At 42.5% G+C, this 25,379-nt stretch overlaps 1 protein-coding gene across 4 annotated transcripts in view; it reads left to right on the forward strand.

The window, feature by feature from the left end:
- Window positions 1-25,379, forward strand: part of LOC119734273 (transmembrane channel-like protein 7) — a 39,308-nt gene that overhangs the window by 8,534 nt on the left and 5,395 nt on the right. For 3 of the 4 annotated variants that reach the window (XM_038207672.1, XM_038207671.1, XM_038207670.1), the window contains exons 3-16: window positions 887-1,110; window positions 6,811-7,038; window positions 8,519-8,765; window positions 9,607-9,688; window positions 12,366-12,626; window positions 14,072-14,220; window positions 14,536-14,683; window positions 15,956-16,111; window positions 17,236-17,378; window positions 19,865-19,967; window positions 20,930-21,027; window positions 21,657-21,752; window positions 22,241-22,316; window positions 23,870-24,000. In XM_038207672.1, coding sequence (XP_038063600.1) covers window positions 887-1,110; window positions 6,811-7,038; window positions 8,519-8,765; window positions 9,607-9,688; window positions 12,366-12,626; window positions 14,072-14,220; window positions 14,536-14,683; window positions 15,956-16,111; window positions 17,236-17,378; window positions 19,865-19,967; window positions 20,930-21,027; window positions 21,657-21,752; window positions 22,241-22,316; window positions 23,870-24,000 — 2,142 coding nt within the window. The remainder of the gene's footprint in view (window positions 1-886; window positions 1,111-6,810; window positions 7,039-8,518; window positions 8,766-9,606; window positions 9,689-12,365; window positions 12,627-14,071; window positions 14,221-14,535; window positions 14,684-15,955; window positions 16,112-17,235; window positions 17,379-19,864; window positions 19,968-20,929; window positions 21,028-21,656; window positions 21,753-22,240; window positions 22,317-23,869; window positions 24,001-25,379) is intronic. The other variant, XM_038207673.1, reaches the window with a different exon arrangement.

A 25,379-nucleotide genomic window follows, 5' to 3' on the forward strand; every position in this document is an offset into this window, starting at 1 on the left:
CATCGCGAACGTAGTTTTAATCTCTTTCACCAGTCGTTATTGGAGTGTTTCAACGGTAGAAACACAGGGCATAACACTGATCGGAGCCTTCTCCGGCTGGACAAAAGGTTAAACATTGACAGGCGACATGGAAAATCACTGTGTCGCACGTGCATGCGAATATGCATGGAGATTTCTATTGTTACATTACTAAGTTAAGCAAATTTTTGCGTGCCTTTTGCTGTGCTTAATAAGCACTGCTAAGGCTTACGGTCTCCATGAAATAGACAGAGGCTCTGTTAGCAGAAAATTGTGTGCTTAGCAGCGCCGTGATATTGGGCCCTGGTCAACAATAGTAACCTTCGCTTTGGCTTGGACCATTAGCAGCGACTAGGCCCCTACCCGGTTGGAAACCAAATAACTGCTCCGTCACACTATTATCCACTTATAAAACCTCTCTTTTCACGATTTTTTGGTTTTCTTTTCAAGACCACATAAGGCCAAAAAAAAAAAAGTTTCCAGTTTCTGGTATGGAGCTTGCCCAAAAAGTGGTGCGGTGACGCTGTTTTTTTTTTTTTTTTTACCTGATTTTTTTGCTTCAAATGTCAGCTGATGACTGCAAATGATGCCCGACTAAACTTAGTGCAAATTATATGGGAGTCCAGAGAGGCCACATAAAGCTTATTCTTTACCATAACCCAATCTAAAAACACGTTAAAATTGTGCAGCAGCAGGATTCCAGTCAGACCAGTGAGTTTGGCGGTTTTCAGACATCATCTTCCATTGAAAATTTTTTTTTAAATTTTGCCGACGCGCATGGCTACAGCGACGCGCGCGCATACCAGAAACCGTAGACTTCTTTTTTTTGGCCTAATGTACCCCACTTTTTTTGGATCGAATATTCTATTAGACACTCACCGAGATTGGAAGCGCGACATTCTCCGCGAATGGACGGTCAGCACTCCCCAGCCCCCAATGGGAGGACTTCTCCCTGGCTCGACGGCAGGGCCTCCCCTCATCTGAGCAACAGGAACTCCCCACGCCTCCGTGACAGACGCTCAGAGCGCCTAGCGTACGGAGATGAGGATTACGCATATGAACCACGGGACAGAGACATTGAAATGGGCAACAGTGAGTATGGTTTTATTTATTTCAGAAATGGACAAAGATGCCACAAGCTGCTTTCTGACTGGATAGACTGTCAGCAAAAAAAATATACAATATCAAATAACTCAATGTTAAGTGGAGTGCCGTGACCCTTGTGGTCTGGAGCATTGAATTTGTGATCTGTGGGTCATTCTGCAGGTTGTGGGTTCGAGTCCAGCCCGGGGTTACGGTGTGTGTGCCCTTGGGCAAGGCAGTTTGTCACTCATTGCTTCTCTCCACCCAGGAGTAAATGGGTACCTGTGAGGGCAGAGATGGTTATTGTGGTTGATTTTAGCTGCCTTGCGCCAAAACGGCAGCATCGAGCTGTATACTCCTCAGGGAGCTGAGATGGTATTTGGAATGTTTAATTGGCCCGGTGATCAGAGGTACTTTTTGTAATAATAATGATGTAAAGTACGGTACTTTGATCTTAGTGTTAAAAACACCAAATAAGAACCCATTATTGTTTTTATTTAAGTCAGTATTCAAATAAGTGATGGTTTGATCCTATGTACATTGTACACGTAGAAGGTCTCATCTTAAAAGATCGTGCTAGGATTAAAAAAATGTGCTGTCCCTCTATTTTTTAATTTATTTATTGGCATTAGGCCGAGATAGTCCAAGAAAATCTTTTTACTTATTTCCAGTGGGGTCCTTTAGTAAAAGATAAGGCAAAAGTTACAGTTTTAGAGGTCGGAGGAAAACCCACAATGACATTCCAGAGAAAATCAACGGAATTAGTCAGGAACTGCAAACCAAATAGCCATACATTGGCCTTGGTGGGATTCGAACCTTGGTCACAATTGTGGAAGGTGAGAAGAGGACCAACTCGCCAACCTGACTCCCCACCGATGCACAAGGAACCTTGAGTGGGACTCGAACCCATGACATCCCACCCACCAGCGCAGAGGTCTTGGGTTCAAGTCTCAAACCAAGTGGGCTTGGGGATTTTCTGCCCCGAGCTCTTGTATGGCACTCTGTATCAGTGTTTGTGAAATTGTATCGATAAAGTGTAGTTCTAAGCCAATCTTGAATTTAACATCTCCTCAATCCAACGAATTCCATCGTACGATGCTAACTCCTTTTGGCAGTCTTGCTACCATCATGGAACCTTAACCCTAACAGAACTCAACCCATCAAACCCCAAACGGCATGTTTTGTTGGAATCTGTCAGGATGGGTACAGTACCCCTAAACTGACAGTCTTTTACATTGGGTTTGGCACACTTCCAGAAACTAAGTCAGAAATATGTGTGTGCAGTTTCCCATATGGTGTTGGAATTTGCCAGGATGGGTATGGTTCCTAGTAAATCATGCTAGGGAGTTAGGGTTGGGTTTCTCAAAATTCATAACTAAGCAAGGAGTGACTTGTCTTGCACACTTGTCATGAGTTGACCTAGCCCTGGTGGACTCCCTTTCCTCCCTACGTTACGGAGGGAGTCCTGCGTAAAAAGTGCTCAAAACCGAACGAAAACATTTCTGACCAATAATTTCAATATTTTTACCTTGTTGGAGAAGCTAAGTTTTACGTCGAAGTATTCTATGTGTCCTTATCTGTTGGGCTGATGGGTTCAGGAATTCCATATGCGATGCTGACCGACCTTAATCTGGAAAATAAACTCGAAAGCAACGTTAAACTTGGACGTGTTTGTAGACTCTTTTCATCAGTTTCTCACCGCCGAGTCTATTCTAGTCGTACATGATGAACGTCTGTGCAGCGTGTAGTCTGGTTCCCTAGACCGGGCAATTATTCTCGACGCTCATATCACGTCTGGTCCGGGGGCCAGACTATGCAGCATGAATATGCAGTGCGCACGCGCGATTTGCTTAGTAACCACCCTCATACGCACGCGCACTTACTTGAAGGCGCGGTCGCTAATCCAATGACCGAGTGTGTTTTCGCGCCAGTTACCAGAAACACCTTTCGGCTTTGGTCATTGGTTGAGCGTTTTCGCGACATCGGTTGACTGGAGTGACTTCACGGTTCCAACCAAAACTAAACAAATGAGGGCGCTAGCGTGCGTACGCGCTTTCGTACGTACGTACATGTACATTGTACATGACGTACGACTCTGGGAATAAACTGATGAAAAGAGACTACAAACACGTACAAGTTTAACGCTGCTTTAGAGTTTATTTTCCTGATTAACGTCAGTCAGCATCGCATATGGAATTCCTGAACCCATCAGCCCAACAGATAAGGACACATAGAGTATGTAGGCGTGAAATAAGCTTCTATAACGAGGTAAAACAAAACAAAACTCTGGTAAAAATGTTGGGTGGTTTCATGTAGAGAATTCTCGCCCTGGACGTTAGTCGTATTGCAATGAAGACTTCGTCCAACCTGGGCTAGAGTTGACTGACAGTATTGAGAGTCCCAAATTGTTGGACTAGAGTTGACCTTGTTTAGATTTGACAATTGTGTGTTCTTCTGTCTACTCACTCTGTAACACTGTGTATTGAGGGCCATTTGTTTCTATGTAAACAGCAAAATGTCAATAGGATTGTGTGTGTTGACCAAACAAGTTAAGGGCCCAATCTGCCTCGATGTTGTATATTCTGAATGCAAAGTAGTCGACATATACTGTACAAATGCATTTTATGCTGGTAGAATGCTGCTGCACATGTTTTTGCCGCAATGTACTCATTAGGACTGCCTCTGAACAGAGTTAGCCCGTCCCATCTCAATAGTAGGTTATTTACAAAATATGAAATTGTATGCAAAAACTGCTTGTCAGACCAAAATGACAGAAGCACAATCAATTTTGAGTTGTCATATGCGCGAAGTGTTGCATATTTGTATGCTACATGTACATGTACTTGTCCATTGACAAATGTACATGTTACATATGTTAATGAGGGCAGAACATGAGCATTTACATACATGACATATGTACATTGTATGTGTGCATTGTGCATGGTGTAATAATGTGAAGTACCATTGAGTAATGGAGGACAGGAGTCACTTAGAAAACGTGTACAAAACCAGTGGGAGCTGTTGCAAACAAGTTTTTTTTTAAGTAAACAAAAGAGCGATGATGAGGAACAATAGAAAATCCTCGATTTACACCATAAACATGTATGTGCGTACATGTGAATGTACTTAAAGGGAAAATACAACATTTGCAAACATCAAAAAATAAAACTACCAAATCATTTTGAAATACCTTGCTGGACTGTTAGTGAATGACAGTGTAAAGCATCCTGTAAAATCATGGCACCTGGTATACTGTCATTTTCAAGAAAAGTGGTATTTTTGTATCAATTTCCAACGCTGGTCGGCCGACCAGCGTTGGAAAAAACTGGCTTTTTTTTCAAATACTGGCCCCAATTGACCATCGCACTTGTTTGCAATCGATTACACACCTATGAACGGGTACAAGCCAGCCAGACTGGTTCCCTGACCTTACAATTCCCCACTGTATGTAAACTGATCTGTTTCTTCTTATATGGAGTCAGGGAACCAGACTACAGGAAAACGATTGTTTTTCTTGGTTTTTATTGCATTTTCGAACCCAAAACCTCAAAAAAGTCGGTGTAACTTTATTTGCTATAAATTTCCAACCCCCCAATTCCATCCATTTCTGAAAATTACAGCAAAAGCAAATGATGTATATTCCCTTTTCGTGAAATTCACAGAAAAGTGTGACTAGCAAGTGTTGTTCCGGTATTGTTGCCCTGCAGACATGCTCAATGTGTCATTGGACTGACAGGACTTCTGAAAACCTCCATTCATTGGTCTGTCAAGTTTGAGCGAAAGAATTTGGTCATACATTGTACATTGTCCAAAAGTATTGTAAGGTGTTTGATACCCATTTTTATAACACCTCACCCACAGATTCTGTGTCTTGATTGGCCGAGAGCGAGTCACATGTTACTTTCTAATTTTGCTATCTCTCTGTGCACGGCCAAAAGTACTATGCGCATAGCAACCAAAGTACTATACCATTAGCAACCAAAGTACTATTTCCACGGCGTGGTATTTGTGTGCAAATGCATGCTGGTGTGCGCGTTGCGTGTTGTGCGTAGCGCGTATTATTCCAAAGAGAGCGCGCCGCAGACTTGGGTTCAAACATTTCGTGAAGGGGTAGTTTTTAAGAGAGAAATACATTTTCCACCAATTTTGTATTGAAATTGAAGCTTATTTCAACTGTGTTCAGATTTTAATAATTTAAAATATTAAAATCAAGCACAATCTGTGGGTGAAGTGTTATAAAACAAATATTGAATGCTTTATCTCATGGTGAAGTAAAACTAGCCTCCCTCGGTGATCCATGGACCATTCTATTTTCCCTCGGCTTCGCCTCGGGAAAATAGAATGGTCCATGGATCACCTCGGGAGGCTAGTTTTACTACACCACTCGAAGCATTCAATATTTGTATAATGGACTGGCATTCCAAAGTGATATACCGAAACAACAATGTGTCAACCAAAAACGACTTTGGTTTTCAGGTGAGCTATGCGTACTGATTTTTCATCAACGGGACTCTGACATGTCTGACGTCATTTCACACGAGTGCAACAGTTGATCTTTTGCGCATACATGTAGTCACTTCTGATAGATCGATGCATTAACCCTAACTCCCTAGGCGTTTTTGCTAGGATGCAACCTCAATCCTTCAAAATCGTCCAACTGCCTCCATGTAAAAATAGCATACAGCCTCAATCCTGCAAAATCCGTCGTTATTTCTTGAATGTGGTCCTTGGAGGGGTGACCACTGCCTCAATCCTGCAAAATGCTCCAGCAATCACTGTCAATATGTTGAGGCAGAGCCAGTGACATCCTGGAGCAGTACAGAGCATTTCTAGAATAAGTTAGGCCTAAATTTATACACTGCTGAGCGTAAACAACACAAGGTCCGGCCCAAGACCCTGACACAGTGCATCCTGCGAAATCGGCCACACATTTTTTTTGCCATTTAGCCTCAATCCTGCCAAATCCTCCATTTTGCAAAGAGGATTTTGGAAGTTCAGGGTCAAACGAAAAAAATTCACAAAAAGCAAATGGGTCAATGACCTTTAACCCTTACCCTACTTGACCCTCCAACGCATGCCAATATGTGCCTCAAGAAAATCTCCTATGTTTTTTGCATGGCCCTCCAATATCTGCCATGTCATTTCAAGGGTAACTGGACAGGCACTCCAATACATGCCACAGAGAACAATGAGAGTCCTCTGATAACAAAGTGAGTGCCCCCAGCTGGTCAGTATCAGGCACCCTCCAGGGCCTCCAACTCCTGCCAATTGGAGCCTTCACTGTCAAGATAGTTTATCTGCCAAAATACTGCAGCTGGAGGGCATTGGCATAACCAACTGACATGCAGTAAACTACCCTCAGAGAGTAAGGGTTAATTCAGAATTCTTCTGAATATTTTAGTTATTCATAAGATAGAATTTCGCGTCGGGGTGATGTAAATCAAGTTAGGTTTTGCCCTTCATGGATATATAAACACTGTATACTCAGTGTGTTACCTCCCGAGTGAAAGTTGGAAAAAATCACTCGGGTGGGACTCGAACCCAAGGCCTCCTGCTTTCTAGTGCAAATGTCTTACCACTCAACCACTGAGCTGACGGGATTGGTTGGCTGGTTCGAATCTAATGTGGCAAAACCTAATTTGATTTGAATAATTCAGTTCTTTCTGTTCACAATTGAATCCATTCGCAATTGTTTTTATTCCTGATCAGTTAACCCAGGCTTCGAGACCAGCCCGCTTGCATCGCCCAATGAGCTGCAGCCTGCCGGCTATTACCCTGATCATCATCATCATCATCATCGCTCTGGCTCCAACGCCTCCAGCGTGTCCTACCGCTCCAGCAACGACAGCGAAAATGAGATTACCGAGAGGGAGCTGATTGCCGCCAACCTGCGGGATCCCTCCTCCGTGATGGAAATGCTTCCCAGTAGACAGCTAGGTAGGTAGCCATTATGATGCTACCTTTTGTTTTTCTTTTGAATTAAAGGGAAGATACAACATTTGCAAGCATCATAAAACAAAATGATCAAATTATCACGAAATATCTTACTGGATTGTTAGGGAATGGCAGTCCAAGCATCCTGTAAAATAGTGGCTCCTGGTGTGCTGACATTTTCAAGAAAACTTGTATTTTTCCCAATGCTGGTCGGCTGACCAGCGTTGGAGAAAACTGGCTTTTTTTTTAAAAACTGCTCCTAATTTTTCATGTTTAGTTATTCCGCATTTTCTTTGCAATTGATTACACACCTATTTTGAAGCTTATTATCTGGATTTTAATGAAATAGTGTTTATATTTCTAACAATGTTCAACAGTTTAGCTGATGCTTTTAACTGAAGAAATTAATTAATAAGTGCATACAAACCATTTTGTCTTAGTATGTCCGACACCATGGTATTTCGAGTCAATTTCTACTCAAGGGCGGATCCAGAGAGGTTACTGTGGGGGGAGGGGGGGGGGAGGCTCTCACGTTAAAAAAAAAATTGTCTTATTTGGGAACATTTGGGTCACTCCCGGGGGCGGGGCATCCCCCTGGACCCGCGACTGCTACTACTGCAAAAGAAATGTTGACGCATGCATGTGGAAAACTATAAAGTCCGTAGGGCTCATTTTCTGTGATCCTATCATATTTTGAGAAATCTCAGACATTGGAGGACTTAACTCTGTATGTACATTTTAATAGTACTACTATTGTTTATTCCTTCGAACTGTTGATTGCAAGCCTGTACAAACCCATAGAGAGTAGACAATGGAGAAATAGTCAGTTTTAGAGGAGGCAAGGGAAAAACACAGACAATGTTGGGAGGAAATTTCACAGAAACAGGAAGAGACTGAAAACAACGTCCGTATGTGAACCAGGGCAGGAATCGAACCCGGGCCATGACAATGGGAGGGGAGGAAAGGACCCCTGCACGAACCTCACGCCCCAAGCGTATATTAACCCTAAAGGGGCCGGGTTATTTTGACCATCTCTCAGCCGGGGGGGAGGGGGGGGGGGCGGATTCATCGATTCATCAGCCATCGAGTGACGAAATTTTTTGAAACTCGGCACATGCATAGAGCAACTCTTCCTAAACATACCCAAGAAATTTCATGACTATAGGTCAAAGGGTTTTGGAATTATGACTAATTAATTATTCATATGTACGAATGGCAATTCTGCTCTGTGTACACGACGTATATGCGAAAATTCAGTTTTCATGGCGCATAGCGCCGGAAAATTTTTCGCTACGCGGCAACCCGTGGTCCGATTTTTATGTTTTTGGTATCAAAAGATGCGCAAAGCTCGAGGCTAAAAAGTCATAACAGCTCGGGTCGCGAAAAAATTGTTGAGGGGGGGGGGGGCGGATTCCGCCCCCCTCGGCCCCTTTAGGGTTAAACATATTCATGAGGATTGTTGTTTATACCCATCTGCCTGTAGGTCGAACCTTATCATCTGCCACCTCAAGTAACAAATGGCTCCGCAAACGCAACCAGAAATCCCTGCGACGCGGGCGGTCCATGTCTGCGGCGAGGCGCGCCGATGACGACGTGGGCGTGGAAATGATGATAGAGAGGATCCTGGCCGATGAGGACGGTGCCGAGGGCACGGGCAGGAAACACTCCCTCAACAGGAGAAACACCATCCGGAACATACAGGGGAGTCTGGGCACCAAGCGAAAAGTCAGGTACGTGCTCCTGTTATCGCATGGGTTTTAGATAAAGCCTATGAAGCATCATTTGCAATTTCAGTGAGATGCCAGAAATTATACTGAGCTCAGAAACAATTTGCTTAATAGATGAAGGTTACCAGCTGAAATTTCATGACAGGCATATTGACATTCACTGGTTCCTACCTGATTTTTTGCTTAGCAGGTAAATTTCATAAGCAGTTCTTTCTGCTTAGGGCCCGTCTCAATTCATATCCGGGATGAGTTCTGGACAAGATGGGGGAAGAATCACTTACCTTGTCTGGGGGAAATTTTCAGTAGCAATTGCTTGACTCCCCAATCTCACCAATAAGTTTACTGCGGGAAGATGGCGGGGAAGTTGTTTAGAATCCTGCAACTTATACCTGATACAGTGACCGCAACTTGTCCGGAACTCGATCGTCCCAGATATGAATCGAGACGAACCCTTAGCAGCTTTATCTTATTGGGTCCTGGAATTACAGTTGACTCTCGTTTAATACAAACTCAATCAAGTGTTTATACGTTGGTGAAGGGCAAAACCTAATTTGATTTACATCACCCCGATGCAAAATTTCATCTTATGAATAATAAAGTGAATAAACCTAGCGAATTTGTTTGTTATATCAGAATTTTGTATTAAGAGGAACATCAGTCCCATTCATTGTGCACATAAATGCACAGTCGGGACCAAGGCTTTATGTTTGCTATAACCAGAATTTTGTATTAACAGTGTTCAACGAGAGTCGACTGAACTCATCTATTTTTTAAAATGTTTGTCATTTTTATAATTTGGCACACAGATTTTAAATTAACATTATTTTCATTGCTGTGTTTGCAGGGCGGAAGTACGGAAGCACTCGGACAGAAAGAAGCACAAGTCAGTAGGAATGTTCAAGTACTGGCGCTACCAGATAGCCTATGTACGTACATAATCTTGTAGTGGTACTATTCTGGTTTCTACTTCATGCAAATGCTATTGCGTCGTGAGTTTGAGATACAGATGGCAATCTTCATGCTGCAAATATAAGGGACCATGACCATTAAGCCCTGGTATGAAAAGGGCCCCCCGGTACCTTGTCCGGTCCAGAGCCAGTCCGGTCTTCAGCCCAGTCTCGTCCGGTACATGGCCCTGTCTGACCACAAGTTTTGAAGTCAGTCAGGCGCATCAATTTATTGCCCTTTAGAGAGCGTCCAGAGCAGAACAATAGCAGACTTACCGGATTAAAGATAAAATCCTTCCAAACGCCTTTGGTAAATTACGGTCCCATTGTGCGCGAAACCGCATGACAGGGGTTTTGATCTGTGCCGATGAAAGTGTTCTATTGTTTCGCGCTGAGATATGAAAACCACAAGCGGGTTTCTTCTGGGATTTTTACATGTGTCAATACTTGCACACAATAGACCCCAGGATAGAGGAGTTCCTGATTAGCAACCGGACCAACTCCTGGGCCGGTTGCTGGGACGGTACGAGAGGACTTCTTGGGAGGGGACGAGCTTACCGGGGGACCCTTTTCATACCGGGGTTGAATGGTCACGGTCCCTAAAGCAAAAAGCTTCATCATGCTTAATTCAAATCTCAAACCCACTGTCAGAACTAAGCATTGTGGTCACGGTGGTGGACTGGACTATGACTCTGGATTTGAAGGAGCAGGGTTAAAGAGGTTGTGGAATGCTCGAAGACATTTCCGTCATTTTTCGGGTATATGTAGCCTAAGGTGTGATGAAATAAAAACGACTATTGTTTCTGTCATAAAATGAGTACAAAAGGTACTTTTGAGAGCTGTTTGTCAAGTCCTGTCATGCCTGTTTCGACCCGAACGTGCAATTTGTGTAAAAGTCGTCGTTGCGGGCAGCAAACAAAACACAGTAAATCGTGACGTAATAAACAGGACACCCGATGCAGAGTAGCATAAACGCTGCCCGCAACGACGACTTTTACACAAATTGCACGTTCGGGTCGAAACAGGACCTGAAAAATAGCTCTCAAAAGTACCCTTTGTACTCATTTCATGACAGAAACAATAGTCGTTTTTATTTCATCACACCTTAGGCTACATATACCCAAAAAATGACGGAAATGTCTTCGAGCATTCCACAACCTCTTTAATAATGATGCTAACCCTAACGCCTGAGGCATTTTGTGGAGCGCTGTGATCCAGTGGTTACGGTGTTCGACTCGCGTGCCGTGGTACATGGGTTTGGACCCTGACAGGGAACATGGTGCTTGTGTTCTTGGGCAAGACACTTCATTACAATTGCCTCTCTCCACCTAATATTTGGTCTCTGGTCAGACCAAAGTTCCGGAATTGACGCGGCCACGCGGCTTTTTTTTTTTTTTTTTTTTTTTTTTTTTTCTTCAAGCTTGGATTGTACAGACAAGGTGGGTACTATTTTGCTTTTTTGGTGTCCTCATGTACATTGGTGTCCTCCATAATTTACCTTGGTGCTTTCGATCATTTGCCTTGGTGCAATTTCCCATTCCTTGTTGCTCTTTGGTAAAAAAAAATTGAGGAGGTGCGGAAATAGAGGGCGCTGTTGGAACATTTTGGGAAAAAAAAAGATCGACGCACATGATTAAAATCGAGGCGCGCGCTGACCAGAGACCGACTTTTTTTTTTTTTTTGGCCTAAGCACCACATAATTATTATTATTATTTTGGCTAGGATGCAACCTCAGTCCTGCGAAATCCCCCAACTGCCTCCGTGTAAAAATTGCATACAGCCTCAATCCTCCACAATCGTCCGTTATTTCTTGAATGCATTTCTTGGAGGGGTGGCCACTTCCTTAATCCTTCAAAATCCTCTAACAAATCACTGTAATACAATGAAGAATTACCGATGGTGTCCAGAAGCAGTGAGGATGATATCTAGTATAATCTCGGCATAGTTTATGCACGGCTTAGCATAAACAACAAAAGGTGGAGCTTAAGACCTGGACATTATCTCTATCGTACCTGAACCCATCAAAATCTATACCCCTGTTCTGGAGTACTTCGGCGGATTCAGGATACCTCCATATTGAAAACGGAGGGAGTTTGATGGATTCAGGATTGTAAGCCTAGCGGTACTGCAGGATTTGGATGGATTCAGGACACCTCCATACTGAGCAGTCACCAACATCAAAATTTTTGTGCATGACAAAATAGGTGGATTTTGGCAGATTCAGGATACTTTCTTGTAAAAGTGCTCAAGGGGTAAGGGATAAAAATGGCATGCAGCATCAATCCTCCAAAAATGCCTGTTTGAATTTTGGAGGATGGAGTATTTGAAATCTGTCGATCCTCCAAAAACCCTCCTCAATTCGCTCTTTTCACGCTCCGCCATTGGGCATGCAGAGCCTCGATCTGGCAACTATACACAATAAAAAAAAGCCGGTTCAGTGATCTGAACCCCGACACGGGAATCACTGAACCGGCTATATTCATTGTGTAACGTTGCCAGATCGAGACTCTGCATGCCCTTGGCGGAAGTGTGAAAAGAGCAAATCCTCCAAAAACGAACCAGGCAGCTTTTGAGGAATTTTGGAGTATTGAGGAAGGTTTTTTGGAGGATTGAGGCGGGTAAGGGTTAATGTTCCCCTATGTTGTCTGCCCAACAGGGTTGGGAGAGCTTCAAGGAGTGGCTGTCCAACCTGACCTACTCCCTGGAGCTCTGGCGTGCCCCCATCAAGAAGATCGAGGGCAACTTTGGCAGCGGCGTCAAGTCCTACTTCATCCTGCTCAAGTTGCTCCTGCTGCTCAACATCCCGGTCTTCATCCTGTCATTTGGCTTCATAACCGTCCCACAGCTGCTGTACCTGCCCAGCCCCTCGCAGAACAACAGCCGACCCTTCACGGGGGCGGAGCTACTGACAGGACAGGTGGGTGGTTTTAAAAAAAAGAAAGAAAAAGGACGGTTAACCAACTTAAACTCTAATCCTGCACACTTACTGAAATTTGTATCCTTGTGGAGACATTTCTTTGTTCTCCTGTACTAAAGTTTTCGAGTTTGAAAGTACCGGGTACAGTTTCGAAATGCTCTTAATTTAACCAGAATTAATTTCCTTGGCTGAAATTTGGACTTGATATCCCTTTTCTAAAACTCTAGCATTTGCGACGGATCAACATACCTTGGAAATTCCTAGTTTTTGAGTAAAATCCATTTTGTGAAAACCTTGTGGAGACGTATTCATGTATAGAAATTGCCCTGTGGAGACGTATGCAATATTTTGTTCACTATTGTGTGCATGTCTCCAGAGGGGACGGTGTATCGGATCAGCAGCTTGTTGTATGAAGCCATCAACACCAGTGTCAAAAATGCAGTTTCTGAAACTTGGCAGAATCTTGTTGGACAATCATTTTATGAAAATCTTGCCTTGTGACAGATTTCAAATCTTGAGCTTCCGATGAATGATAACGATGAAATCTCCATGTACACAGGTGTTTCAGCATCATCTTAGGGCCTGTTCATGGAGGGTAGTAAAGTGAAAGCCAAAACGAGTTTGTGACATCATGGCAAGTTTGCACCCTGCAGATTTGCAAAATTTGAGCACACTTCAACCTCGCTTCATGACGTCATATTTGCTTGTCCATTGTGTTCAGTGTAATCAGGCCATTTTTGCTAGGATGCAACCTCAACCCTGCAAAATCTTCCAACTGCCTCTAAGTCAAAATTGCATACAGCCTCAATCCTGCAAAATCCTCTGTTATTTCTTGAATGTGGTCCTTGGAGGGGTGACCACTGCCTCAATCCTGGAACATCCTCCAGCAATCACTGTCATTATGTTGAGGCAGAGCCAGTGACATCCTGGAGCAGTGCTAGTATAATAAGTCAAGAAAAAGGCAAAGGGGACCAACCTGTGTTAACAGGAACGCAGTGCCCATCTCTCTTTCATTAGCAATTGTGCCAGGCTCATATGCTGCTGTGGGGGGATCGCCACACCTCCTCCACAGCGAGTCTGTTACCTTCCCAGCATTGAATAATGCCAGTACCCATTTAACACCTGGGTTGAGCGGAGTAATTGAGGTAAAGCGCCTTACTCAAGGGCACAGCACGTATGGCCATGGCGGGGCTCAAACCCACAACCTCACGATCATGAATCCTGTGCTCCACCGATAGACCACACTAGGCCTAAATTTATGCACGGCTGAGCATAAGCAACACAAGGTCCAGCTTAAGACCTTGACACAGTGCATCCCCCAAATTGGCTACACAATTTTGCCGTATAGCCGCAATCCTGCAAAATCCTCCATTTTGCAAAGAGGATTTTGGGGGATTTGGAAGGTTAGGGTCAAACATTGACAGTGTCTTGTGTTTTGTGTGCAGGGTTGGTTGATTGAGACAGAGCTCTACTTTGGTTACTACACCAATCAAACCTTCAATCTCGCCGGCAATGCATTCTACAACATGCCTGTGGCGTATCTGTTTGCCAGTAGTGGGTATCTACTGCTCATCTTTGTGGTCCTGTCACAGGGGTAAGTGTTGAAGCCAATTATTCCCCTTCCATTTGTTGAATTTGTTTATGTTTGTGTTGTGTGTATATATATGGCCTGAGCACAACTATGGCCTGAGCACAAATGTAGTTAGGTCGGTACCTTGTGCCCAAGACCTACCAGCAACTTTTCCTCGGATCCGCTGATTTCCTTGTTTTTTTACTTCTTATGAGCGCCATTACACATAGAATTTTTTCTTTAAAGTCTTGTGTGGTTTAGAATTTCCATGTTTTTTTCTAAATTACTAGTTGCATGCAAGAATATTTCTAAATTTGTGCTGATTTTTTTCTCCCTTAGCATGTCTAAGACGTACCGTAAGTACTTCATCACCGGTGACCGGCAGCATAACTTCTACACTTCCAAGGTGTTCTGCGGATGGGATTACAACATCACGTCTGAGAGTACGGCCAAGCTCAAACAACGCAGCATCTATCTGGAACTCGCTGTGAGTGTTACAGAGAAAGCAACATCTTGCATGCTTGCTTCAAACAGAGTGATCATTATGATGTCAGTAACAATTTTTAATTTTCGTTACTGTGACAGGTGTTCGTCAGTGAGTCAGAATTTTTATACTCCTCAATTCACAACGCAACACCCCCAGGTGCATTCTGCGCGACATCGCGACGCGCCTGCCAATCTCCATAGAAGGAGGTGCTTACATCTTACTCGCCAGCTGGACACTCCATTATTTAGCTAGGGGGGTGTTTAAAAAAACATGAAGAGAAATTGTTGAACAAAATTGGGTTTTTTGGTCCCAAAAGTTTAGATTGTTTTTGACCGAAAAGGTATTTATGAATAGGAATAAATATGTGCTTGGTCGGTATTAGTCACTCTGTTTAAGACCGCTTGGAGTCTGGGTGCTGATAATTACCTGAGCCGAAGGCGAGGGGCCTTCGTCTCGGGTAATTATCAGCACCCAGACTCCAAGCGGTCTTAACCCTTTCATTACCACATTGTTTATTGACTTGGCTCTCCCTAGGACCAAATTGTTTGCTCAGTCATGCGGAAATCACTAGAGCGTGAACAAAATGACCACAAGTCCAAAACTCACTTTTTTCAACCCAGATTTTCACTGCCAAGGAGTGATTTAAATCATAGGTGTTGTGTGTAAAGTTTGTTCCTTGAACCTTACTCTTGTATGTGATGTAAAAATGAAGTCCATATGTGTAAATATAAGAAAGTTATGCCTGTTTGTTCATCTGGTTCCATTTATCAAACTGCAAGCCATTTCACCACATGACCAAATGGCACTCCATACCTCAATTTGTGCGTGGATACTACTCAAGCACTTTTCTCATTTTTTTGTAATGGTAACAATATAAATAAACTTCACCATTTAGAACGATCCGAAACACTCTTTCAGCTGGTATATGGTTGATGTATGGACGGCCAAACATATCGACATGCTGCCTTTCTGAAAAGTAGTGAATATATCTGTGTTGAGGGTGTTCTGTGTGTGTTTCCTGGTCGACTAAAGTCGCCCATGGGAACCAGCAGGGGGGTTCTTCTTGTGGACAAAAGTCGCCCATGGTAAGGAAAGGGTTAAACAGAGTGAAGAAATCCTCCCGAGCACACATTTATTCCCTTCTTCAAAAATGTCAAGAACTCGCTAATCCTTGTTTTCCTTAAATGACATTCTCCTTTCCCGTTGCGTTTCTGTATTACCATTCCCTCAGTCCATTGTTTGAAAGAAAACATGTTTATTTTCAAACCACAGGAGCATCTAGCGTCCCACCACGGGTCTAGGACGAGGGACTGGACTTTCATCTTGAAGTGGGCTCTGCTGAGGCTGGCCATGAACGTCGTCGTCTTTGGCATCATCGCCGGGGCTTCCTATCTCATCTTCTTCGTCTACAAGGAGAGTGCTTTCACGGTACTAATAGTGTTTTCGTGTGATATACAAAAATCAAGATGCTTTGTGTGGAATTCAGACAATTTAAAGATATAGTCCATCATTTGTAATTTGTGCATTTTGTTCGTTTGAAGCAACAAAAGAGTTCAAAATCTAATGAAGGATACTGAGCAACTAACCTGATGAAGTTTCAGCTAAGCTTCAGCTGTACATTACGAGAAAAACAGAATTCTAAGATCTCAATTTCAAATCAAAAAATACTGAATCATGTTTTGAATTGTTTTGAATTGCAGCTTTACGCGACGTCGGGCACTGATCCGACGAATTACAACAGCCGCGCGCGCGTGTGCGTCGTTCCAATACTTGAGCGCGCTGCGCTGAATAACAAGACGAACTACTAATTTAAATTTTCCTACGGTGCTTCTTAAGAATCACCGTTGGAAATGCCTTCTTTCGTTAATTACTTCAAAATGACAGCTTCCCAGAAAGAATAATTTCACAGGGAGTTTAGTTCCCTTACTATCTTTCAACCAAGTTTGTTTTTCAACAATAATTACGCCAGTTACTTTTCGGATGGCTGCAAATGATGGACTCTAGCTTTAACTGGTCCCATATCAGTCCATGTTCACGTTGTGTTAATCCTTAGCTGATTCTCTCCTGTACCTGGGAGGAGCTTATTCAAAGTGCATTCGCAGAATTTCCCCAAGTATTTAAGCAGAACCAACAGCTATAGCTATTTTAAGCTGCCGTTGCTCCGGTACTCACTCTTCAATAAATAGCGCCCTTCATAACTTCACCCTGCACGCCCTGGTAGTTTACTGAAAGACGACTTTCAACACGTGCCGGCTATTGACTTATGTCATTTTACAGTTTTTGCACTTACTACCTACAGCAATGGGTGGCTTTCCCCTTCTATTCCTTGGGGAAAATGATAGCCATTTGTGGCTCTTCTGTTGATGTTTTTTAACAACAATGTTCGGTGCGTTTTGTACACTCAAATCGGGAGCCGAGGATGATGTTCCGTGTAGCCCCAACATGAAATTCCATCCTATGAATAACTTACAGGGTAAAACGCAGATTCTCTATTTACAACCCATTGATTGAACAAGTCTCAAGATATTTTTCTTGCGTGTTTGTACTTTCAGACTGATGTCATCATCATAGGAGACCTAGCCATAGCCCTACTGGTGAGCGGCTACAACCTAGTGCTTCCCTACATCTTCAGCGTCATCGGCAACCTGGAGAAATACGAAAACCCACGCACAACGCTCTACTTTTCTCTCTTCAGGTAAATAATAATAATAATAATAATAACATTTATAAAGCGCCTTTTCCTAGGGTTACAAAGCGCTCAGAAAATGACCCCAAAATACAACAATGACAAGGATAAAATAATGGAAAACCAAATGGAACTGAAACCACTGCCAGGCCCAGGCCAGCGCCACGGCGCTCAGACAAGAGAGCCCAGCGATAGAATCGCAGGGAAACAATCAAAGGGAGACCGAGGAGTGCAGGGGCTCTCTGAGACGAGCGCACGCGGGCCAGGCCTGACGAGGTAGTTACAGATTAAACGAGTGTGTCTTTAATGACCCTTTAAACTTTTCCAAGGAGCTAGAATTTTTGATGGAGTGTGGAATGGAATTCCACATCCTAGGGCCAGCGATTGAATTGCCCTGCCACCTGCTTTTCTGGTGGTTCGGGGAATGTACAAGTTACCTTGGGAACGTAGGTCGCTCTTCGTTGGCCTGGTGTCTAATGAATTGGAAATGTACATGGGGAAAATACTGGAAATGCATTTATACATGTTCAAAGCCGTTTTATACATTATTTCTCTATTGTAAGCCAGTGCAGCTGTTTGAACAGTGGAGAAGTGGGAACATGTTTTAGGTAGGAGAAGATTACACGAGAGGCTCTATTTTGGATTTTTTGTAACTTGACTAAGTCAGATTGTTTGAGACCAGGTAATAGAAAATATTTTCAAACCGCTATATTTTCAATTGTGACCAAGCTAAGAAAGTAAAGCCGTTATAAAAAAAAAAACCAAGAATACTGGAAAAGAAGAGCATCCGTTCCTTTCCAAATTTCAAACTCAATTTCTAGTTAACAATACAAGCCATCAGGAATGGACACAAAGTGCACATACACAGTACACAGTACTACCTATTGTCACATTGCATCCAACTCCCCCCCCCCCCCCACTACTTTTTCAGTTCAAATGACCAAAACAATTTTAGGAATTTATCGTCATCCCCCATATGCCCTTGAGCACAGAACTGTGTACTGAAAGTCACACATATAATCTCCATTTCATTTAAAAGTTTTGTTCAATGTTTTATAATAATTAATAAATACCTTGGAGAGTTGAAAGCTTCTGACTGGTCGAGACTCGATCACGTGGGGTGTATTAAAGGGAATGTACAACATTTGCTTTTGCTGCAATTTTCAGAAATCAATGGATTTGGAGGATTAGTATGTCATAGCAAATATTGTTAAACTGACTTGTTTCACGTTTTGGGCTTGTAGATGCTGGAAAAACCAAGAAAACCCATCATGTTCTTGTAGTCTGGTTCCCTGACCCCACTTAAGATTAAACGGAGCAATATATAGACTTTGGGGAATTGTAAGGTCAAAGAATCAGTCTAGCAGGCTTGTACCCCTTCACAGGTGTGTAATCAATTGCAAAGAAGATGCAATATGAAAAATTAGGAACAGTTTTTTGAAAAAAACGCCAGTTTTTTTCCAACGCTGGTCGGCCGACCAGCGTAGGAAAAATATAGTTTTTCTTGAAAATGTCAGCACACCAGGAGACACGATTTTACAGGATGCTTTAGACTGTCATTCCCTAACAATTCAGTAAGGTATTCCGAGATAAATTGATCATTTCGTTTTTTTATGTTTGCAAATATTGTATCTTCCCTTTAACATGTGCTTTAAAGCTATAGTCCATCATTTGCAGCCATCCGAAAAGTAACTGGCGTAATTATTGTTGAAAAACAAACTTGGTTGAAAGATAGTAAGGGAACTAAACTCCCTGTGAAATTATTCCTTCTGGGAAGCTGTCATTTTGAAGTAATCAACGAAAGAAGGCATTTCCAACGGTGATTTTTAAGAAGCACCGTAGGAAAATTTAAATTAGTAGTTCGTTTTGTTATTCAGCGTAGCGCGCACAAGTATTGAACGATGCACACGCGTGCGCGGTTGTTATAATTCGTCGGATCAGTGCGCGACGTTGCGTATAGTTGCAATTCAAAACAATTCAAAACATGATTCAGTAACTTTTGATTTGAAATTGAGATCTTAGAATGCTGTTTTTCTCGGAATGTACAGCTGAAGCTTAGCTGAAACTTCATCAGGTTAGTTGTTCAGTATCCTTCATTAGATTTTGAACCCTTTTGTTGCTTCAAACGAACAAAATGCACAAATTACAAATGATGGACTATAGCTTTAAAGACTGGCTTCAAGAACAAGCAAATAACCCCTGAACCAGCATATTGATCCAGCATCATGTAAGCCAAATGATTGGCTAAATACAGCAGTACTGGCTCAACCACCATCGTATGAAGACTTACGCGGGCCTATGCAACACCTTTCCTATGCGGCTCGGTCCATTAACAGCGGCCACCCCCCCAACCCGGTCGTTATCACGCAGTGAAGACCGGGTCCTCACACTGTTAGCCCCTAATTAAGAATGAATCTAGTATTACGCATTTCCTTCTGTGGTTTATTTGATGAGTTTGAAAAGTTGGCGCCTGCATTTTGTTTTTGTGTGAGCAGGACGTTCCTGATGAAGGCCACCATCTTGGTCGTGTTGGTGTACCATTGGTTCAGCCAGATTGAATGCATTGGCGAAAACGCAGCCAATACACTGCCATGTCAGGTGAGTGCATGTCTCCCCCCACCCCCATCCCCACCCCCTCCGCTCCCCCCCCCCAAAAAAAAATCTAGAAATGTAAGGTCAATGTAAAAAGAGAAATAAAAGTCTGCTAGAAACTGCTTAATAACTGACATTTTGGTCGTAGCAGATTCTTTGACATGTTTGAAGAGGATCCTTCACAGATCTAAGTGTTAGGCCGTGAAAATGCTAATACTGAGAGCACGATATAAATGTCTTTTTGTATTGTATTGTATTGTATTGTATTGTATTGTATTGTATTGTATTGTATTGTATTGTAAATCCCCCCCCCCCCAAAAAAAAAGTAATGGGTTAAAAAAAAAGGTGTTCATAATCCCTACTTTCTTTTAAATAAACCCCAGAATGCATGAGAAAGTATCAATATTTCATGATTTTCGAGGGAACATGTCGCTATTAGACCTGCAATACACCCAACTCCCCTGCCCCCTCTCATGGGGCTAACATTGGTACATAAATGTCCCATTTTGTTTGTTTTGACCAGGACTTGTTCGTTAAAACCAGGAATAAATTTTAAAATAGCGTGTTGAGTTTCAATCATCACCAATAACCAAATGTTACATGTATGTTAATACCAGATTTTAGATCAATTGAATGATTAGATTGAATGATTTGATTGATCGAGTGATTGATTTTGATTGATTGATTTTGATTGATTGATTTTGATTGATTGATTTTGATTGATTGATTTTGATTGATTGATTGATTTTGATTGATTGATTTTGATTGGTTGATTTTGATTGATTGATTTTGATTGATTAATATTGATTGATTAATATTGATTGATTGATTTTGATTGATTTTGATTGATTGATTTTGATTGGTGGATTTTGATTGATTGATTTTGATTGATTGATTTTGATTGATTTTGATTGATTGGTTTTGATTGATTGATTGATTGATTGATATTGATTGATTTATTGGTGCAGTGCTGGGAGACATTCCTGGGGACCGAGGTCTACAAGCTGGTGGTCGTTGACTTCGTTGTCCAGATACTGGCCACGTTCTTCCTGGAATTTATTAGGAGGTATGTCTCTCGTGAAGGTTGTTACAACATCTCAGGTCTTCTATTTGTCCCCATCCTCAGTGATCAGTAACTGAAAACAAACTCTTCCATATCTGACTGACATCACAGATTCATTTTCACGTAGTTGGTGAACAGAAAATATTAAAAACTAAAAACAAAACTACAGTTCTATCTCATTTTTTAGTAACTGTTGGTATCCGTGATGGTTGTAATCTAAGCATGGCTATAAGGGGCATTTGCCTTGTGTGCCAAGCTCCTTATCAATTTGGATATGTCCGATACCCTGGTATATGGACATCTGAGTCACAAACCAAGGAAAGAATGTTGCAACCTGACGCTGCTTATTTCTTCCTATATCATCTCAATGAAGGTCAGTCATTGCAAAAATGATAAGACATGAATCTGGGACTGAGAAATATTCCAGTTTTGTTAGGAAATACTTAGAAAATGTTATAGACTCTCCATCATTTGTCCATAGACTTTGTACACAACCGCTGAAGTAGGGTCACATTGCGACATTCTTTCCAAAACGAAAAATACTGTTGTGATAGGTGGTAATAAATAATCTTTTGGTCGGTTGTTGGATGATTTTTTCATTTTTTTTTTTTTTCATTTTTTTTTTTTTCAAGGATTGGCCGTGATCACTTCAGCACATGGTTCGCATCTCCGGAGTTTGACATCGCCAGAAACACCATGGACCTGATCCAATCCCAGACGTACACATGGTGAGATCTCGTCAGATTAACTGGACTTGAGCTTGTCTCGACAGTGTACTCAATGCACGGTGTTGGAGCCTCGGTTTATTCCGTTCAGATACAAAAAGCACTTCAAAATTTCCACAGTTTCTTGCCCTTCAGCTGTTAGATGTTTCCTTTAAAAAATGATTGCTCATTGACAGTATCAAACGCCCCCCCCCCCTAAAAAAAAAAGATTGCATTGTCAAGATTTAGTGATTTTGGCGAAGTACTTGTTTTCACAAAAGACTTGAAAAATCTAACTGAAATAAAGTTGCATTTTAGTGACTGAGGTTTGCTTTTACGAGCAATGAAACTTACCTTGTGTTTGTTGTTGGATGTTACTGTATTCAGCATGCTTCAAATTTTCCTGGTGTACAATTTTGTGGGTAGACCATATAAAGGTCGTGCAGGTTGCCCAGATGTCAAGTGTCAAAGGTCACACCTGTTTGTTTGTTTGTTTGTGTATTATCCCCCAGGATTGGCATGTTCTTTGCTCCTCTCCTGATGATCATCTGCATCATCAAGCTTATCCTCCTCTTCTACATCAAACAGGTAGTTTCTCCACACTGTCGCCCCCCCCCCCCCCCCCCCCCCGGAAATTTGACATCCGGAGAAAAGCACAGCCGTATGAGTTACCATGATTAGCGGGAAGAACATAATGTCCCTTTTCCATATCCCTTGATGCATATTTTTCACCACAACCCTTTGTTTTCACGAGTGGCTTGTTTATTTTAATGTCCGTGTAAAGCGAATAGTGGTATTTATTGTCTTAACAATAACCAGGGTATGGGAAGATGGTGTCTAAACCCCCCCCCCCCCCCCCCCCATTTGGGCTTACGGAGGTTGGGTGTGCGATGAAAACAAACCTGTCTACCGTTCAGCACAGATGAAATTTTTGGGTGCCCCTCCATTGTAACCACAAGCCCCCCACACCCCCCCCCCCCCAGGATGAGAACCTTGGCTGCATCGCTGCTCCTGAGAGGAACACACCTGAGTGTTGGCCCAAAAAAAATGGACTTCGGGTCCAGAAAAGCTTGAACCATATCAACATGCTCTCATAAGTGGCTTCGTATTATTACAATTTGAGAAGTAGCTGAAAGTGGAATCAATGTTGAGTCTATGTCACCAACAAATAAAACTTGACGTGGTTTCGAAAACCGTCATGGGTAAATTTGAAGTGTGCAGTTGCGTTGCATTGCGGGATAGGTCGTGCTATAACAAATGGGGATTTTTTGTAGCGGCGTTACCCAAAACTGCCCGAAATGCAGTGCAATATATACACACCTTCACTGCACATTTCTGGGGTATGTTTTGGCGGTCACAACCAAAAAACGGGTTCAGTTGTTCGTCATTGGTTGATACGTTTGAAAACTTGGTTGTGATGTAATAATAATTGAGTTACCCGCACTACTTAAGTTGCAAAAAGCTAAACCCATGAGAAAGATCCGAAACCAGTTTTTGGTTACGACTGCCAAAACTTGCCCCTTGGTCTGGCAGCTTTTCCTAATAAAGGGAGTATACAACATTTGCAAACATCCAAAAACAAAACTACCAAATTATTATGAAATACCTTACTGGACTGTTAGTGCATGACAGTCTAAAGCATCCTGTAAAATCATGGCACCTGGTGGCTGTCATTTTCAGGAAAAGTGGTATTTTTGTATCAATTTCCGGCCGACCAGCATTGGAAAAAAAACTGTTTTTTTTTTCAAATACTGCCTCCAATTTACCATATTTAGTTAGTCCGCATTTGTTTGCAATGGATTACACACCTATGAACGGGTGCAAGCCAGCTAGACTGGTTCCCTGACCTTACACTTCCCTGACGTCTATAAATTGGTCCATTTCATCTTAAGTGGGGTCAGGGAACCAGACTACAAAAACATGATTGTTTATCTTGGTTTTTCCAGCATCTACGAACACAGATCTTCTAACAAGTCAGTGCAACAATAAATTTGCTATAAAATACTAACGCCCCAAATCCATCCATTTCTGAAAATTACAGCAAAAGCAAATGTTGTATATTCCCTTTGAAGGAGTTTACTGTTGCCAATATTCAGTTTGTGACTTTCCTGGTTGTAATAGTGTTTGGCTTTTGACGCTAGGTGAGCGTGTTGTACAACTGCAAGCCATCCCTTCATCCGTGGCGCGTCGGCATTGCACAGACACTCTTCTTCATCATCCTCTTCCTCATGTATGCAATCTGTGTCATCTCAGTGGGATACAGCTTCGTCAGGTATGTACCCCTTGGAGATCGATGTCACAAGGCAAATTCAAAATTTGGCAGGCTAACAAAAACTGTTAAGAAAAAAAAAGTTTTGTATTCCCCCCCCCCCATGGGTCAAAACTTGCCTTTTTTCACGTAATGGAATCCCTGTTTATTTCTTTGGCTCTCATTTCTGACTGACCCTATTTTGGACTCCCGACCCTCTCTGGAACCCCATTAACCCAAAAAAATCATATTCTCATATAATAATAATAATAATAATAATTTGGGAGGCTAATCATCCTTACTCGCAGCTGGGATGCTGAATTGCGAAGGACGCGGCTACAACGTGGTTGAGCCGCTGGCACGTAAAGGCGCCTACGGCTGCCGGCCACATCGACCCATATATGACCACGGAGCACAGCCTGAGATCGAAAGTGTTTGATTTTTCCGGAGGGAGGAAAACCGGAGGGCCCGGAGAAAAACCCACGTGGCACAGGAGAGAACCAACGCACAACTCTACTCACATGCGATCCGCGGCCAGGCCGGGATCCGCGGCCAGGATTCGAACCGTGGTCACCTTCGTGAGAGGCGAGCGCTTTACGCACAAGCCAACCGTGCCACCCTGAATATTCGGTGTCTATAGTATACCTGTACTGGTATGTCATGGCTGCCAAAACGTTAGTGAGCTACTTAATGCGGATATGTCAACTACATCTTGCCAAATATTGTCTTATTATTTTACTCAGCGATATCAACTCATGATAAAGTCATTGCAGTAAACAAAACTCGAGACAATATGCAGTTGGCATCATATAATTTAGCCATCCATACTGGTGCAACTGCAACTGTTTTCTTCAGGTTTTTATTTTTTTTCAAATGACCGACCGTAATGCAGAGGCAAAAAAAATAAAAATATGAGAACCATAGAAATGAAAAGGGACGCCCTAATTCAAAAGATTATACTGTTTTTTCCCCAGAGCTTTCTAAAAAAAGTTCAAACTTCTGAAAATCGGTTCAAGAAACACTTTTGTGAGGCATGGGTGGCTAGTGCGTAAAGTGCTCGCTTCTCACCACTGTGGCCCTGATTCGTATCCTGTCCGCGGGCCATACATATTTTGTACATGCCATATGTGAGTAGAGCTGTGCGTTGGTTCTCTCCTGTGCCACGAGAGGTTTTCTCCGGGCCCTCCGGTTTTCCTCCCTCCGAAACAAATCAAACACTTTCGATCTTTGGCTGTGCTCTGTGGTCATGGGTGGTGTGGCTGGCTGCCAAAGTTGCCTTTACATGCCTGCGGCTCGACCACGTTGTAGCCTTATCCTTCACAGCTTCTCAGCTGCGAGTAAGGATGATTAGCCCCCAAATTATTATTATTATTATAAAAAAGGGAAAGGGGATTGAGGGTTGA

Source organism: Patiria miniata, unplaced genomic scaffold (assembly GCF_015706575.1).
Source record: "Patiria miniata isolate m_02_andy unplaced genomic scaffold, ASM1570657v1 HiC_scaffold_27, whole genome shotgun sequence".
In the NCBI taxonomy this organism is placed as follows: domain Eukaryota; kingdom Metazoa; phylum Echinodermata; class Asteroidea; order Valvatida; family Asterinidae; genus Patiria; species Patiria miniata.